A 16,468-nucleotide genomic window follows, 5' to 3' on the forward strand; every position below is an offset into this window, starting at 1 on the left:
TTCCCCTTCGGGTACCCCATGATGTGAATATTGGTACACTTGAAATTGTCTTAGCGGCTCCTTATCCTCTCCTCATTTTTTGGTCTCCTTTTTTTTTATTTTTGCTATTCCAGTTGAGCGTTTTCTGCTTCCTTATTTTCCAAATCTCTGATTTGATCCCCTGCTTCATCAACTCTACTGTTTGTTCCCTGTAATGTGCTTGTCATTTCAGTTAGTATACCCTTCATTTCTGACTAGTTCTTTTTTTTTTAATGGTATTGAAGTTCTCACCAAGTTGCTTGAGCATCCTTATAAGCATTGTTTTGAATTGTGTATCTATTTGCCTCCCATTTCATTCATTCTTTTCCCAGAGATTTCTTTTGTTCTTGTATTTGGGCTTTGTTTCTCTGTCTCCTCATTTTGCTTGCTTTCCTGTGTTTGTTTTATGTATTAGATAGAACTACTAAGTCTTCAGTCTTAAGAGACTGGCTTATGTAATAGGTGTCCTGTAGGGTTTGGTGGCCAGCATCCATAGTAACCTGAGCTGGGGGCTCTAGGTGTGTCTCCTTCCTCCTTGTGTGTGCTGTGCACACCCTCCTGTTGTAGTTTAGCCTTGATTACTGTTGTCACATCACTGGGAGAGGACTGACCACCAGGCTGATTCCCTGCAAGGACTGGCTGGGACTCTAGTGGAGGAGCTGCTGTGCAGGGGCCAACCTCACAGAGCAGGACTTGCTTTAGTGGGGCTTTGGTGCTCATCAGATCTACCCCTTGAGTGAGTCACTTGTGGAGCTGATTGAGTTGTAATCCGGTGTGGTCCAAAGCTGTCCACTGGGTGCACTGTCTCGGGAGCAATCCAGGAGGTGTACAGGCTACGGTTTCCCACTAACTGTAGCCTGCCCAAGACCGTCCAGCAAAACTTATACAGGTATATGAAGATATAAGTGGGGTTAGACTAGGTGCCTGGGTGAGGCCAACTGACAGACATCAGCTGCCACTAGTGCCAGATGTGGGGCTGCTTAACAAGAGGTACGGGGCACACAGAGGCCAGAAGCTGCTGGCTTGAGAGATTTTAGGGAAGTTTCAAGCATGAGCTGTGAGAGGTCATTTATATGGAAAAGACAGCAGAAATGGCTTAGGTGGGTCCCAAGTTGGGTGGAGTGGGGTCTCAGGGAATCACCTGGGCAGGGAGAACAGTGTGAGCCAGGTTGATGGAGAGACTCAGATATGGTGCCTGCCTGCTGGCTCTGTGGAGGGGGGGCCCGGAAAAGAAGGAATGGCCTCTGCCAGCACTTGTGTCTGGGAGAAAGCCATCCTTTCAGCTCTCATCTTGATGCCAGACAATTCCCATATATGTCCCTGCTGTACCAGCGCTGGAACTCAGAGCAAGTGAGTCTCAGTAAGTTGTGTGTGGGCCGTTTTTAAGAGGAATGCCTGGAACCCCAACAGCCTCCATCTCACTCGGCAGCAACCCCCTCTGGTTTTTACATTGAGAAGTTATGAGGACTTCTCTTCCCAGCACTGGAACCATGGGCTTGGGAGCCTGGTGTGGGGCTGGGACCCCTTCCTCCTCATGGGGGACCTCCACAACCTGGGCATCCCTCCTAACTTTTATCTGCCACGCGTGGGTGTGGGGCCAGCTCGTTCCATGTCTCTGCCCCTCCAGCCAGTCTCCAAGTGGCTTCCTCTTTATTTCACTAGTTGTAGGACGTCTGTTCAGCTAGATTTCAGGCACTCCTGCCTGATGGTCGTTCTGTAGTTCATTTGTAATTTTTATACGGTTGTGGGAGGAGTCGAATACTTCATTTATCTATGCCACCATCTTGACCAGAATTGTGAGAATTTTTATAAGAATTTACTTGAGTGAAACTGACAACATTCTGGGGAGCAAAATCTCAGATGCTGCGCAAAATAAAACTGTTACAGCTTCTTTTAGGCACTTAAGATTAAGGGGGGAATGGAAAGAAGATCACATGAAGGAAGGAAGATTACAGGAAGGCAGAGAAATTGAGGAGGGATTGGATTACAGGGTAGCTAAGAAGATTATGTTCTGTCTTAGGGGTGGGTACAATTTATTTCAAAGGTGTGTTAACCTAGGTGCACAGAAACAATGGACATTGCTTTCTTAAGGCAAAGATAAAGCTTTAACTAAAAAGTTGTATGCCTGGGGTGTGACTACCCACCATGACACACCAGTTAGGAATTTAGAATTAGGTCATTTTGTGAGGTCACGTTCCATAGAAACCCTTTTTTCATCCACAAATGACTGAAGACAGTTTTGATCACATTCCCTCAGGGTCCCCTTTCTGGTCCTGGCCTGAGTTTTCCTCACTGTTTGGCTGCAGGTCCTCCTGCACTTTCTGTGCAGTCTGACTTCTGCAGCCCAAGGTGTTCTGCTAACCTGTCATTTGTGCCCGATGGTTTCCTGGGCTCCCTGCACCTCGGTCTGCCTCCTGGGCCCGTACACAGCATCCGTCTTTGGCTGTCATGTTTTCCGTGGTTGCTGGCCCCATGAGTCATCTGTCAAATGTGCTGCATCGCTGGGCTCCCAGGCCCAGAGCCAGGTCTTCCAAAGCACAGGGTGTCCTCAGTTTGTCAGATCTTGTCCTCCACTTTGTGGAATACCGGGCCTTGCCTGAAAAAAGTGTCACCTCTTCTTACGTGATCTTGTGAACTGCATGGAAAAGACCCCCTTTACAGTAGCTATGACCTGGTTTCCCTTGGAAATGTGAAGTAGCCCAGACTGAGTAGTCAGCCAGCTGAGTTTTTAGGAGCTGCTGAAACGGGGGCGCACCAATCAGCTGCTCATTCCTGCTCACGGTGGGCAGGACACCACTCCAGACAGAGCTTCTCTGCCTGTTACTTCAGCTCCTTGTCAGCATAACGTCCAGAGAGATGATTGGAGGAGGGTCTGCCCCTGATATGGAGATATGCGTCCTATGAGGTCTCTTTCTGTCTTTTCCTGTTTTCCTGGTGACTTCTAGGCACTGTGACATTCAGCTCCTGCCCTAAAGCATGGAGAGATCTGGCCTTTCCTTGGCCCTGGGTCCTCCCCAGGTCTAATGTTCATTCATTAGATGCGCTCCAGATTTCATTTTCTCCAACATGGCAACAATGAGAAGGGAAGACAGAGTATCCTCAGTCAGTGGGGAACCGCTTAGATGGGCACATCAGGAAATGCAGGTGACAGATGACTGTCACACTCCTGTTTCCTAGAAGTACATGGAAATGATGTTAAAACCCAAGCAGCCTGGTCCCCTAGTTCTGACTGACATGGAATGTAGTTGCTCTGTTTAGCATGGGCTAATTAATAGGGGTTTGCAAAATGATGCTGGAAAGATATATTTTAAATGTCCTGTGTTTGTCCTGAAAACTGTGTTTCAACGCCTGGGGGGTTCACTTCCTACCTGTCATTCTGTACCCCTGGTGGCTGCCAACTGTTGCCAAGGTCAACGGGGCCCCCTTTGACCTCGTCATTTTTCCTGCCTCTTTTGAGCCTTAAGCCTCAGCACTTGGTAGGTTGAGGGGTGGGTTTTATGTTGCTTTGGATAAATAAGTTATATCAGGGTGCAGGTTGATAGGTAGGTGGACCCCTCCAGGTTTTTCTTCCTTCTCTTTTTTCTCCAGTCATGGTCTTCTTTGCTGGGTCTGATGAGGCTCCATCTGTGAGAGAGCATCTGAGAGACAAAGTGTCCCTCCTCCCCATCCCTTCCCGCCCCAGCTAAGTACAGGTTTCCCATATGTTGGCTGATTCCTGTTTGTAAACAGCTGGGAAGGTGGAAAGCAGGGTTCTCAGCCTGTTAGAGACAAGGCCATCTTTTTATTTTTTTAAAAAAATTTTATTTATTCATTTTAGAGAGAGAGACAGACAGACAGACAGAAAGGAGGAGCAGGAAGCATCAACTCCCATATGTGCCTTGACCAGGCAAGCCCAGGGTTTCGAACTGACGACCTCAGTGTTTCCAGGTCTACACTTTATCTACTGCACCACCACAGGTCAGACAAGGCCATCTTTCAATATCAGATACTTTATGACATATTGTCCAAATGTAATATAAGAAAAACAAAAGGGAAGCAATTTATAATAGAATAATATGAATGTGAATGCATTAATGTGGGGCATGGCCAAACCAGCTATACAGCGACCTGCCTCCCACCCCCCATACACACACACCTACCTGACAGCTGCAAATGCAGCCTTGATGTCTGATCCCTTTTCCAAATGGTGACCAGGTCCCCGCAAAGTTCCTAACAGGCCAAAAAGCCAGTACCACCCCCTCTCCCTGCCATTTTCATGGTAACTGCAGTCCTAGGAAATTTGGGGGAGGTTAAAACCGGGCAAAATACTTTGTGTGTTTGTAAAATGGAATGGGTTCTGCTCACATAAGGTCATATGGAATGTGGAACCATTCCGTCTGGTGCTCCCTAGTTATTGTGACCACCCAAAACAACCCTACAAATTTGCCAAAATGCCCTGAGGGGTCAGTCCTCCAATGTAGAGTCTACCACAGAAAGCGAGACAAATACCAGCATAGGGATTTGTCAGAGTCATTTGTTTTAAAGAATTTGCCAGTGTGACTGTGGGTGCCAGTCAGTTTGAAAGCTGCAGGTATCAGCTGGATGTCCAGGGAAGAGCTGATACTGCAGTCTTGGATCCCAGGGCAGTTTGGAAGCAGAATTCCTCTTCCTCAGAGGACCTCAGTCTTTGCTCGTAGGCTTTCACCTGGCTGGATGAGGCCCACCCACGTTGTAGAGGGTCATCTGCTTTACTCAGAATCTACTGATTTAAATTTAACATCATCTGAAAAATACCTTCCCAGAAGCATTTGAAGTGGTGTAAGACCAAATACCTGGGCACTGTGACCTGGCCGTTGTGATCTGTAAGATTAACATCACAGCATATGCAAGGAAGTTGAACAATGTTCTGTTGCAATAATAGGAGCTTGAAGGGCAGTCACCGTAAATATCTTTATGTGTTTTCTCTGAAGCATAATCAGTGTGCAGCGCTCAGACAGTGGGTCATATATCTGTAAGACGAAAATAAACAATGAAGAGATCGTGTCTGACCCCATCTACCTCGAGGTGCAAGGTAAGTGCAGAAGTCACAGAGCAACCGGGATTACCTACTTTGCATATAACACTCTACAGTTGGCGGCCCTTTATAACTGTGCAAACCTTGCAGATCCATTAGCACTGAGATTTTACAAGTCCATCATCTCTTTAGTCTTTAGGTAATAATGAATTCAATTCTTAAAGATTTAGCTGCATCCTAGGCACTTAGGACTGAGATAAAAGAGACTATGGACTTTGTCCTTAGGTTATTTACAAGAAAAAAGTTACTAACATTTTTTTAGAGAGCACATGCATTCCATTATCCAGCTCTCAGTCCTGGTCAGGTGGCAATTTGCTTGTTGTTTTGCACCTTTTCCTGCCTGTGTAAATGGATGATGAGACCAGGGAGGGCCAGTGGTTTTCCTAGGCAGGGTGAGCAGCTTGTTCAGGGCCCTAGGATTTGTCAGGTGTTTGGTTCAGTGCAGTTCCATGGCATGACAGGAGATGAGTTCAGTGGAGGTGACGAGTGAGTGATGAGGAGAAGGCAATCTCTGCCCTGCAGGATCTCGAACTCCAGCTGATGCACAGGTGAGCCCAGGTATCGAGGTCTCTGGGTTTGCATGCCTAGTACCTGTCAAGAAAGAAACCACCCTGGTGCCTGGGTGGAGCGCCTTCCCTACCACCCAGGTGCTGCCCTCAGGATCCCTGCCTCTTAGTTCCTGAGATTCCCATCAGCACACCATTGGAACAGCTTTCTTTTCTACTTTCTCCTGACCCTCCTCATCACAGGCTATAGAACAGGTGAAATGCGTTTCAGGGAAGTTCAACTGGAAACTTCTTCTAGTAAAAAAAAGGCTCCTCTGCTACCTGTTCTTTTGCAAAGGCGAACCTGATACACACTAATGCTGCAGGAGGCCTGAGGGCGGCGGGCCTGAGGGGGTCTGTTTTAGAGCTTCTTTCTTGGCCCACCCCAGACTGGACAGTTAGTGTTATGTCAGCATTGTGGGTAGAGCAGTGGGTCCTACATTTTGCTGTTTATCTGGGGAAAACATTTAGAAGACACTTGACTTGTCAGAATCTCAGAAAAATGCCCAGGGCAGGGACATGTTAAGGCCAAATGGAGTTTTTCAAACTTTGAAGCAGGAAAAATGTTTTCCCATTTTTTAGGCACCAGGTCTGTGATTTCTCAGTCCCAGAAGAACACAACTTAAATGTGTGACAACAGCTAGTTTAACCTGATAAATTTTTGGCACGTGCCCCACATTAGTGAGCTGTTTGGGTTACCATGACACATTCCCAAAGTGCCCTTGTTTTCTGGCCTTAATCCTGGAATTCGAGTCCGAGAGCTCAGGACTGAGACTGTGCAGCTGTGTCTACCATGTTTCCATGAGACTGTGCTTTAAAAGCATTCAGCCCAATACACACGCACAGATTTTATAACTCATGTCACTCATTTCAAAGCCTCACACACAACAGATTGTCCTCAAAAGCAGGCAGACATTGCGTGGCTTGGTTTTTACTGTTTATTTTGATGAGGAATCCTGAAAAGCTGCCAACCTGCCCTAGAGTGTAAGCAACGCCTGATTTCGAAACGGCCAGGCTTTCCTTCTGGTAAAACCAGTCTAGAGTCACCATTACAGCCCCTTTGGGAACGTGTCCTAGAGGGTCAGCTGGAGCTAGACTGGTAGAAATTAGCCTGTTTTTCTTCTCACCCAGCTTTGAAGTGAGGATGGGCATTTCAGACATGAGATGGTATAGAAAGACATCTCCTTTAGCCAAGTTCTGGTAGATTTGATCCTCCTTAGGGATCTGGCTTTGCTTGTGGATTTGAAACAATCCTTCTCTGAACTTTCCCTGCAGGACTTCCTCACTTCACCAGGCAGCCCGAGAGCATGAACGTCACCAAAAACACTGCCTTCAACCTCACTTGTCAGGCCGTGGGCCCGCCAGAGCCCGTCAACATTTTCTGGGTCCGAAACAGCAGCCGTGTGAATGAATGGCCAGAAGAATCCCCGTCTGTGCTAACTGTTCCTGGTGAGTTGTGCTGGTTTCTGTATTTCCTTTTGAGCAGTGGAAGGCAGCACCGGCTTGCTGAGCACTGTTGTGCGCCAGGAGGATGAAAACAGGTGGCAGTTGAGGTGAAGGACCAGTACGTGGGGTGATAGGCAGGCATTTTGTGCGTGAGAGTTCCCAGGTTCGGACTGGGAAGTGGCTGAGGGCACTCTAGGGGTGCCCGTGGGTCAGGTGGGGAAGCCACCAGGAATGCCCCAGCTGAGGCAGTGGAGCCCACTCCCACCTCCCATCACTGCTGGGCCTTACCTAGCATGCCTGGCATATCTGACACTCCAAGAACCACTGATGTTAGAGAGCATTGAGGTTTGACAGCAAGGCAGATGCATGGGTCCTGGAGGCCTTTGTGGTTAATGAGTCATCATGGGATTGTGGCTGCTTTGCTGGTTATTTCCATGCGAATAGAAGAGCCCTGATGTTCTCATTGCTCTGGCTGTGTTCTAGCACCAACACCATTGGTGTTCCTGTGCCACGAGAGCTGGTGGCTCCTCTTTGCTCTTCCCATTGCACCTTTCAGCAACATCTGGCCAGGGTACCACCACTGTGGGGGAGAAGGAACCTTTCCTCTGTCCTCAAGTTCTTCCTGCTGGTCTCATAATCAAATAGACTTGAGTCAGATTAGTAAGAGAAAATGACCAAATTTATTGCATACATATGTATAGGGACCCTGCATCTGTGAGAGAGTCAGAGGCGCCACATGCAGGAGAGATCAGAGACAGAAAGGGAACAATGGAGTAAATAAGACTTATTGAATTAGGGATGAGGTCAGGGGCCTCGGGGGCTTCAGAAGGTTATTGCTGGAAGCTGGAAGAACAAGATGTTCAGAAAATAGAAATTTGTCCTATAATCTCTTCTTATGGGCAGGGACGCTAATTCAAGTTACCTGGGTAGCAAAGGGAGGGGCTAAAGTTTCTTTGATCCCAAGGCTAAAGTTGCCTTTGGCTCAGAACAGTCCACCTACCCCAGAAGCCCGACTTGGAGTGACTAGTTGTGAACCCACATCCCCAATCCTTCCTTTTCCCTGCATTCTGGACCTCCTCCATATGCAGAGTGTGTCTTGGGCACTAAGAAAGTAGTGGGGGCTCCTGGAAAGGGGCTTTTTACTTCTCCGCACCTCACTGCTCCATCTCTGCCTGTGGCAGTTCTGAGTGTGTGGCGTCCCGGGCTCAGTCTTGGACCCACTTCTGCTTCCTCTGAGACACGTTTTCGGGAAAGTTCTTCTGGGCCGCTGACTTCAGCACCATCTGTGTGAAGTTGACCTCAGACTGCTCCTGCAGACGGACCTCTCTCCTGAGCTTCACGCTCATGTAGCCAACTGTCTCCTTGGCATTTCCATTTGCTGGGTACGCAGGCGTCTTAAAATGAAACTCTTGATCTTACCCTAGACTTGATTTGCCCTGAATTCCTCATCTTAGTGTTATCACCATTTGCCTGTCCTTCCTTTTTCTCATTGTTCATGTGAATGCCTCCACAAGTTTCATCAGGTTTGCTTGTACAGTACATACATCCAAAATCTGTCTTTTTCTGTCTCTGCTGCAGTGTCCTGGTGCATGTCACTCCTAGCCCTTGTCAACACCACTGCAGTAGTTTCTAGCTGCTCTTGTTGCTTCCAGCCTTGTCCTCACTCTAATCCTTCCTCCTCATGGCAGATCGTGTCACTTGCCTGCTGGAAACCCTTCAGTGACTTCCTGTTATCTTAAATTGTCACTCAAGGGTCCTTCCTGCTTCCTCCTAACTTTCCAGCCCTGGCTCATCTGCTTACTAAGCACCAGTCGCACTGGTTGTCCTTCATTTCCTCATGCACATCGCCCTCCTTCCTGCCTCAGCACCTTTGCACTCTCTCCTTTGTCTGCCTACAGTGTTCTTCCATCTGCCCTTTGTTACATGACACAACTCAAATATTATTTCTTCAGTGAAGCCTTCTCTGGTCACTCCTAACTATTTTAGGTTTTCCCTACCTTTTGATTGATTCTGAGTCACGAACCCTTGTGGACTTCCTTATTGCACTTATCGGTACAGTGACCTGTTTATATCTTTTCTTAGAGAGAAGGTGCTCAGTAAGGACAAGGATTTGGTCTCTCCCAAGGCACTGCCTGACTCATGGTACTAGTCACTAAATGTTTATGGAAAGAATGGAACAGCCATGAATGCCAGCCCCTATGTTTTGTCTTTGAATTGTTTTATAATTCCTGATTCCCCCAGTAATATTATGGGTTTTTTTCTGCCTTCATCTGAGCTTTCTTTCAGTTTCTCCAAGGAGCTGATCATCAGTGACTTCAAAAGTCAATTTTAAAATCACACTTCATCCTTTCTAGGATGGTTGCTCTCAAGTCCCATAAAGAAAATTTATTTTCATTGAGGTAAAATCAACGTACAAGGAAATGCATAGAACTTAAGTACACAACTCAGTAGTTTGAAACATGTAAACAGCCCTGTAAGCACTCGTCAATCAAGATATATCACCTCAGAAGGTTCTCATCCTCCCTTCTGCTCAGTCCCCACTTCCCACAGGCAACACTGTTCAAATGTCTGTCATCAGATTAGTGTTGCCTCAATCCATACTTCAAATAAAAGGAATTGTAAAGTATTCTTTTGTGGCCCTGGCCAGTTGGCTCAGCTGTAGAGCATTGGCCCAGTGTGTGGAAGTCCCGGGTTCAATTCCCAGTCAGGGCACACGGGAGAAGTAACCATCTACTTCTCTACCCTTCCCCCTTATCTCTTTTCTATCTCTCCTCCTCCCACAGCCATGGCTCAAATGGTTTAAGCAATTTGGCCCTAAGTACTGAGGATGGCTCCGTGGCCTCAGTGCAGGCATTAAAGTAGCTTGGTTGCTGAGCAATGGAACAGTGGCCCCAGATGGCAGAGCATCCCACAATAGGGGCTTTCCAGGTGAATCCCAGTTGGGACACATGCAGGAGTCTGTCTCTGCCTCCCCACCTCTCACTTAATAAAAAAAGAAAGAAAAATTCTTTTGTGTTGTCAGGTTTCTTTGGTCCAGTGTTTGAAATTCATCCATGTTATTGTGTCAGTAGTGCCTTATGTGTTATTGCCAATAGTGCTCATTGGTATGAAGGTGCTATATTTTGTCATCCATTTTTTTGTTGAACATTTGGAATGTTTAGACTGTTGGCTACTGTGAATAAAGCAGCTATGAATATTTATGTTCAATATCTTGGGAGATATATATTTTTACTTCCCTTGGATAAATAGCTAGCTGGAAGAGGAACATTTAAGTCATGTGTTTAACTTTTAAAGACACCAGGAATCTGTTTCCCAAAAGGGTTGTGGCACAGTGCATTTCCTACGGCCGTGGAGGAGTGTTCCAGGTGCTCCATCCACAGCCTTGCCGACACTTGATGTGGTTCATCTTTGTAATTTTAGACATTCTGAGAGATATGGAATGGTAAATTATTGTGGTTTTAATTTGAATTTCATTTCCCTGTTATCTTATTTTGAATTAGATTTGGAAAGCATTTTTGTCCTTATTGATCAATTATATATCCTTTTTGGTCAAATGTCACTCTGGGTCTTTTACCTGCTTCTGTATAAATCTTAGAATCAGCTTGACATTTTTTACAAAAATTCTGCTGTGATTTTGTTTGCAATTGTATTGAATTTATAAATCAATGCAGGTGTTTCTAAACTATGGCCCACGGGCCTATGTGGCCCCCTGAGTCCATTTATCCGGCCCCCCACTGCACTTCCGGAAGAGGCACCTCTTTCATTGGTGGTCAGTGAGAGGAGCAGTGTATGTGACGGCCCTCCAACGGTCTGAGGGACAGTGAACTGGCCCCCTGTGTAAAAAGTTTGGGGACTACTGAAGAGGGAAATGAGACTTCCAATCCATGAACATGGTCTGTCCATTTATTTAGGTCTTCTTTAATTGCTGTTGTTAATTTTTTATAGTTTTCCAGGTAAAAATCTTACGTATCATTTGTGAATTTTATTTTTAAATATTTTCTGTTTTTGATGCTGGTAAATAACATTGATTTTATTTCCCATTTGTTCACTATTAATATATAGAAAATAAATAAATTTTTCTGTGTTGATCTTATATTCTATATCCTTGCTATGTTCACTTATTAGTTTTGAATTTTTTGTTGTACATTCCTTGGATTTTCTATGTAGACAATGATATCACCTGCCAGTAGCGACAGTTTTACTATTACCCTTTATCTCTGGAGCTTGTTCCCTGTCTCCTGGCCAGGACCAATCCTGCATATGCTACATGGACATGGTGACAGTGGATACCTGCTCCCTGTCACAGAGAGGGATGTTAACTGCGGGCTCTTGTAAGGGCCCTTCATTGGGGTGAAGCAGTTTCTTCATATTCCCAGTTGGCTGAAAATTTTATTTTTATTATGAGGGGTGTCAGATTTTATCAACTTTGTTTTCTGCATCTACTGAGATGTTCTTATGGTTTTTCTTTGTTATTTTCTCAGTGTAGTAAATTACATTGATTTGTTTTTCAAATGCTAAGTCAGTTTTTACAGTGTGTCCCCAGGCCACCTGCAGTTTTTACTGTAAATGTGGAGGTTCCAGTGACCACCGACAGTTAGGTAACGTGCTAGAACAGCTAGGAGAAGTCAGGAAAGTGCTAAACTTACCCTTACAGTTTTATTGCAAAGAAGTTTTTTATTTAAAAGTAAATTGCACACGGGGAAGACAGCTGTCAGCCCTTTCCTTACTTTAAACTTCTGTGCACAGAAAGCTCTCTTTGCCAGCTGACACGTAGACAGAGGAGCAGCTCCTCAGTCCAGGAAGGGGCCAGTGTCTGAGATGCTCTGTACATTGCTGGCAGGGGCATTGAGTGCCCTGAACGAGATCAGATCCACCTGGAACCACCGTCCCAGGTGGGTCTTCCTCCCTGCAGCTGACTTGGCTGCTGAGCCTGGCAGCTGCTGCAGGGCATGCAACTAGTAAGTGGCAGTTGTTAAGCCTGGTTTTGTAAATTGCTTTAGGAGGCACAATGGGCCACATCAAGCCTCTGTTTGTCCTGGAACAATAATTACTAAGGCAATGGCTTTGATCTCAGCCGTGTCACCAAATAAAAGAATACCTTAGTGACAGGAGTGTGAGCTGGACTACCTTGGAGTGGCTTTCACAGCGCCCTGGATTCTGCAGCCTGCTTTCGGTCTGAGCAGCTGAGAAGGAGCCAGAGAGGAGTCCAAGGCCTTTTCTCCCTTCCCCATGCCCTCCAGTCCACCCCGCTCCAAGCTGTGGCCCGTCCATGCTGCCCTTCTAGTATGAGTGACAGCAACACAGAACGCCTCTCTTCCTTGCCTCTGGCAAATACCTATCCTCCCAAACTCAACCCAAACAACAGAGCTTAGAGGCACCAGGTCAGAGGTTCTCAAACCTTTCACTGCCCAAACCCCTTTTATTAGTTCATTTCCTGGGCCTTGTGTTTTGAAAGAATTTTGTCTTTCAGAGGAATAGCATTTACCAAGTAATAGTAAGATCATTAATAAGATAAAAAAAAGTTAATTGCACACAGGGAGGGTCCTGAGCATAGAGTTTCCATGCCCTCACCTCATGGAACTAAGGTGTGTCACCCTCCTGGTACATCTGCGTGTTCACTGAACAGGAGGAACCTGATGTGTTTCCTTTGTTATTTTTCCTATAAGTATATGTGTGTGTATATAAGCGACTTTCCTTCTGGTAGAAATAACCATTGATATGTGAACACATATTCACTGTAAATTGAAACCGTAGACATAACAAAGCAGATTGTTATGACCCCCTTTTTTCTCTATAAAAGAAAAAAGGGGGTCATAACACTGCCCTGTGCAGCAGAGTCCACCATCAACCTTTGGTTCACCTCCGTTCAGGCCCTTCCCAGTTCTTAAAATGTCCTCATATATGTGAGTGTGCATGCACGCACATACACACGCAGGTGGCCAAGCCATATACCTCTTTCCAAATGTCAGTACTCATGGGCCTGTCTCATTGTTTGTGAGAGTTGTCATGAGTGGATGGACCATAATTTACTTAACCATTCTGTTGTTGATGAACAGTTAGGTTATTTTAACTTTTTTGCTGTTGCTTATGCAGACGTATTTGTACCTTTATGTGTTACTTCTCTGAAAACCTCGCTGGACACCCTGCCCTTGTCTGTGCACCCAGGGTGCCTCTTCCACGACTCTAGTGCCGCCCCGACACCTGGGGCAGAGCCATTTGCTTGTCTGTCCCTCGGTTGTTAATCACTGTGATTACCAACCATTAATTATTAATTAGCTTAGCTCCATCACCCAGCACAGTGCTTGGAATAAGAGAACTGTCTGACTGAATGAAGGAACTGATGCCCAAATGGATGACAAACAGCCCCATCCATGTCTTAGGTCCTTTCCCTGGAACAAAGGGACACAGTGACTTGCATTTGTACCGTAACTTGCATTCTTGTCGTTATCTTTACACTTCAAGTCTTATTTCTTTTTCTCATTTATATCACTAAGTAGTTCTGTGAAATCAATAGAACAGGGGTTTTTACATCCATTTTGCAGACAGAGAGGGAGATCTGGACCCAAGTGCGGCTTTTGACATAGGACTTGTGCTGGCTGTCAGTCAGACCCAACCAGCCACTGTGGGCTGTGCCCAAGCACCTGAATTTTGTAATGTCACAAAAGAATGACATAAACCAGTATCCTTACTTATACTTGTTTCTAATTTTGAGGACCTCTTGTGTGATTCTTGAGCCCTGTCAGTAATTCGAGTTTGAGGATCTAAGTGCCGAGGCCACTGTGACCTGAGGTGCCTTTTGGTGGGGGTAGGGGGTTACATGCAGATGTACAGCTGGGATCTTTGCAGGAAGGCACAGTTCTGTCTTGAAATTAAGCCCCAAGTAAACCTTGCTGACCCCTGACTGAGTGAATGCAACCTAAAGAAGCCTCTGAAGAGCCATGTTTTGGGGGGCTGCTCAGCCCTGTTTTGGGGGGCTGCTCTGAGCAAACAGGGCTTTTTGCAGGAAGGTCACACACTTCGTCCCTTTGATACCAGGTTTTCCTCTATTGATTTAAGAGCTATTTTTAAGAGACACAAACCAAGAGGTCCTTTGTCTAAGGGACATTATTCTGAGTCAACAAACCAATCTCAAAGGTTCCATGCTGTAAGATTCCATTTATATAACAGCTTCAAAATGACACCGTTACAGTGGTGGTGGACAGGCCAGCTCTGGCGGGCTTTGGTTGGAGGAAGATGTTCCTAAAAGGGGTAGCAGGAATGAGCTTCTTCTGGGTAAAGGAACAGCTCCCTTTCTGTACACAACCTGTAATAAAATTTCATAGAGCTACACCTCCCCCCTCCTCAAACATAACGAAACAGAAACTGATGAAATCTGAAACAGGTCTTTATTTTAGTTGATGGTATTGTTTGTTAGGTCACCAAAGGAGGTACCCACAGGCCTGATGAGTTTTATAAGAAATTTCTTTATGCATCTGTGAACAGATGGGCTGAGACCCTAGCGGCATCAGCCCAATGGGTCTGGGGATTTAAGCTTTTATACGGTTAGTGAGCAAGGTTTAACCAGGTTAGTTTTGGTGTGAATTTTTGGGGTGGGGTCAGTGGTATATTTTTAATTTTGGGAGGTAGGGTGAGGGGATCCCTTCCTGTGGAGGTTGTCTCAGTGGGAGTGGGGTGAGGGGATCCTTTCCTGAGGAGGTTGTCTCAGTGGGGGGTGGGGTGAGGAGATCCCTTCCTGAGGAGGTTGTCTCAGTGGGGGTGGGGTGAGGGGATCCCTTCCTGAGGAGGTTGTCTCAGTGGGGGGTTGGGTGAGGGGATCCCTTCCTGCTGAGGTTGTCTTAGTGGGGAGGGGGGTGAGGGGATCCCTTCCTGCTGAGGTTGTCTCAGTGGGGGGTTGGGTGAGGGGATCCCTTCTTGCTGAGGTTGTCTTAGTGGGGAGGGGGGTGAGGGGATCCCTTCCTGCTGAGGTTGTCTCAGTGGGGTGGGGTAAGGGGATCTCTTCCTGAGGAGGTTGTCTCAGTGGGGGGTGGGGTAAGGGGACCTCTTCCTGAGGAGGTTGTCTCAATGGGGGGTGGGGTGAGGGGATCTTTTCCTGAGGAGGTTGTCTCAGTGGGGGATGGGGTGAGGGGATCCCTTCCTGAGGAGTTTGTCTCAGTGGGGGTGGGGTGAAGGGATCCCTTCCTGAGGAGGTTGTCTCAGTGGGGGGTTGGGTGAGGGGACCCCTTCCTGAGGAGGTTGTCTCAGTGGGGGGTTAGATGAGGGGATGTCGGTTATCAGTTAAGTTTGCTCACGTGGAGAGTTACCAGAACTGTTCTGGTGCCAGATTACTTAAAGTTTAACCTACTTAGTAGAAGTTTTTTGGTAAGAGGCCCAGGATGGAACCTAACATTGTTATGCTCGCCAAAGGAGGGATGCAAAAGGCCTGATAAGTTTTTTAAGAACTTTATTCAGGTATCTGCAAAACAGACAGGCTGCGACCCTAGTGGTGTCAGCCCGAGCTGTGGGAAGGAGTGTTTGATATAGAGACCACTGTAGGCAGGCATCTGCTGACATGGGGGTTGGTGCACCTGGTTTGCTCAGGTTAACCTATCCTGATTTATGACCGTGATCACAGGCCCCTCAGGCTTTGCCACAAGGACAAGGGAGGAGGGTCTGATGAGGGAGATCCTTAAAGAGGAAGTTGTCCTGCGAGAGGTTGGGTGAGGGGAGTTTGAGTTTAAAGGGGCCCTGGACCCAAACCTAGCAGATATCACACCAGATCACTTTGCTGGTTTGGGTTGGTGTCCTCTGATTATGTAAGATCTTAGCAGCAGGGGAAGCTGAGTGCAGGGTGGACAGGAATGCTGTACTATTTCTGCAATTTCTTATGAATCAAAAATTATTTTAAAACAAAGTTGTTTTATTTATTTGTTTGTTTGTTTGTTTGTATTTTTCTGAAGTTGGAAATGAGAGGCAGTCAGACAGTCTCCTGCATGCGCCCGACTGGGATCCACCAGAGGGCAATGCTCTGCCTATCTGGGGCGTTGCTATGTTGCAACCAGAGCCATTCTAGCGCCTGAGGCAGAGGCCATGGAGCCATCCTCAGTGCCCAGGCCAACTTTGCTCCAATGGAGCCTTGGCTGCGGGAGGGGAAGAGAGAGATAGAGGAAGGAGAGGGGGAGGGGTGGAGAAGCAGATGGGCACTTCTCCTGTGTGCCCTGGCCGTGAATTGAACCTGGGACTCCTGCACGCCAGGCCAACTCTCTACCACTGAGCCAACCGGCCAGGGCTATTTTATTTTATTTTTTTAAAGAACCACTTTGTCAGAGGCAAAACTTAGGACCCCAAAAGAGCAGAACTGTTAAATGCATTGCTGCATGGTGTTTAATGGTGGGATTTATGCATTCTAGGCTAGAGGTTGAGTTCCCCA

General features: G+C 46.6%; 1 protein-coding gene across 3 annotated transcripts in view; it reads left to right on the top strand.

The window, feature by feature from the left end:
• MERTK (MER proto-oncogene, tyrosine kinase) overlaps positions 1-16,468 on the top strand; it is a 128,212-nt gene that overhangs the window by 36,789 nt on the left and 74,955 nt on the right. For all 3 annotated transcript variants that reach the window (XM_066267665.1, XM_066267666.1, XM_066267667.1), the window contains 2 exons: positions 4,968-5,068; positions 6,892-7,065. In XM_066267665.1, coding sequence (XP_066123762.1) covers positions 4,968-5,068; positions 6,892-7,065 — 275 coding nt within the window. The remainder of the gene's footprint in view (positions 1-4,967; positions 5,069-6,891; positions 7,066-16,468) is intronic.

This window comes from Saccopteryx bilineata, chromosome 3 (assembly GCF_036850765.1).
Source record: "Saccopteryx bilineata isolate mSacBil1 chromosome 3, mSacBil1_pri_phased_curated, whole genome shotgun sequence".
Taxonomy (NCBI): domain Eukaryota; kingdom Metazoa; phylum Chordata; class Mammalia; order Chiroptera; family Emballonuridae; genus Saccopteryx; species Saccopteryx bilineata.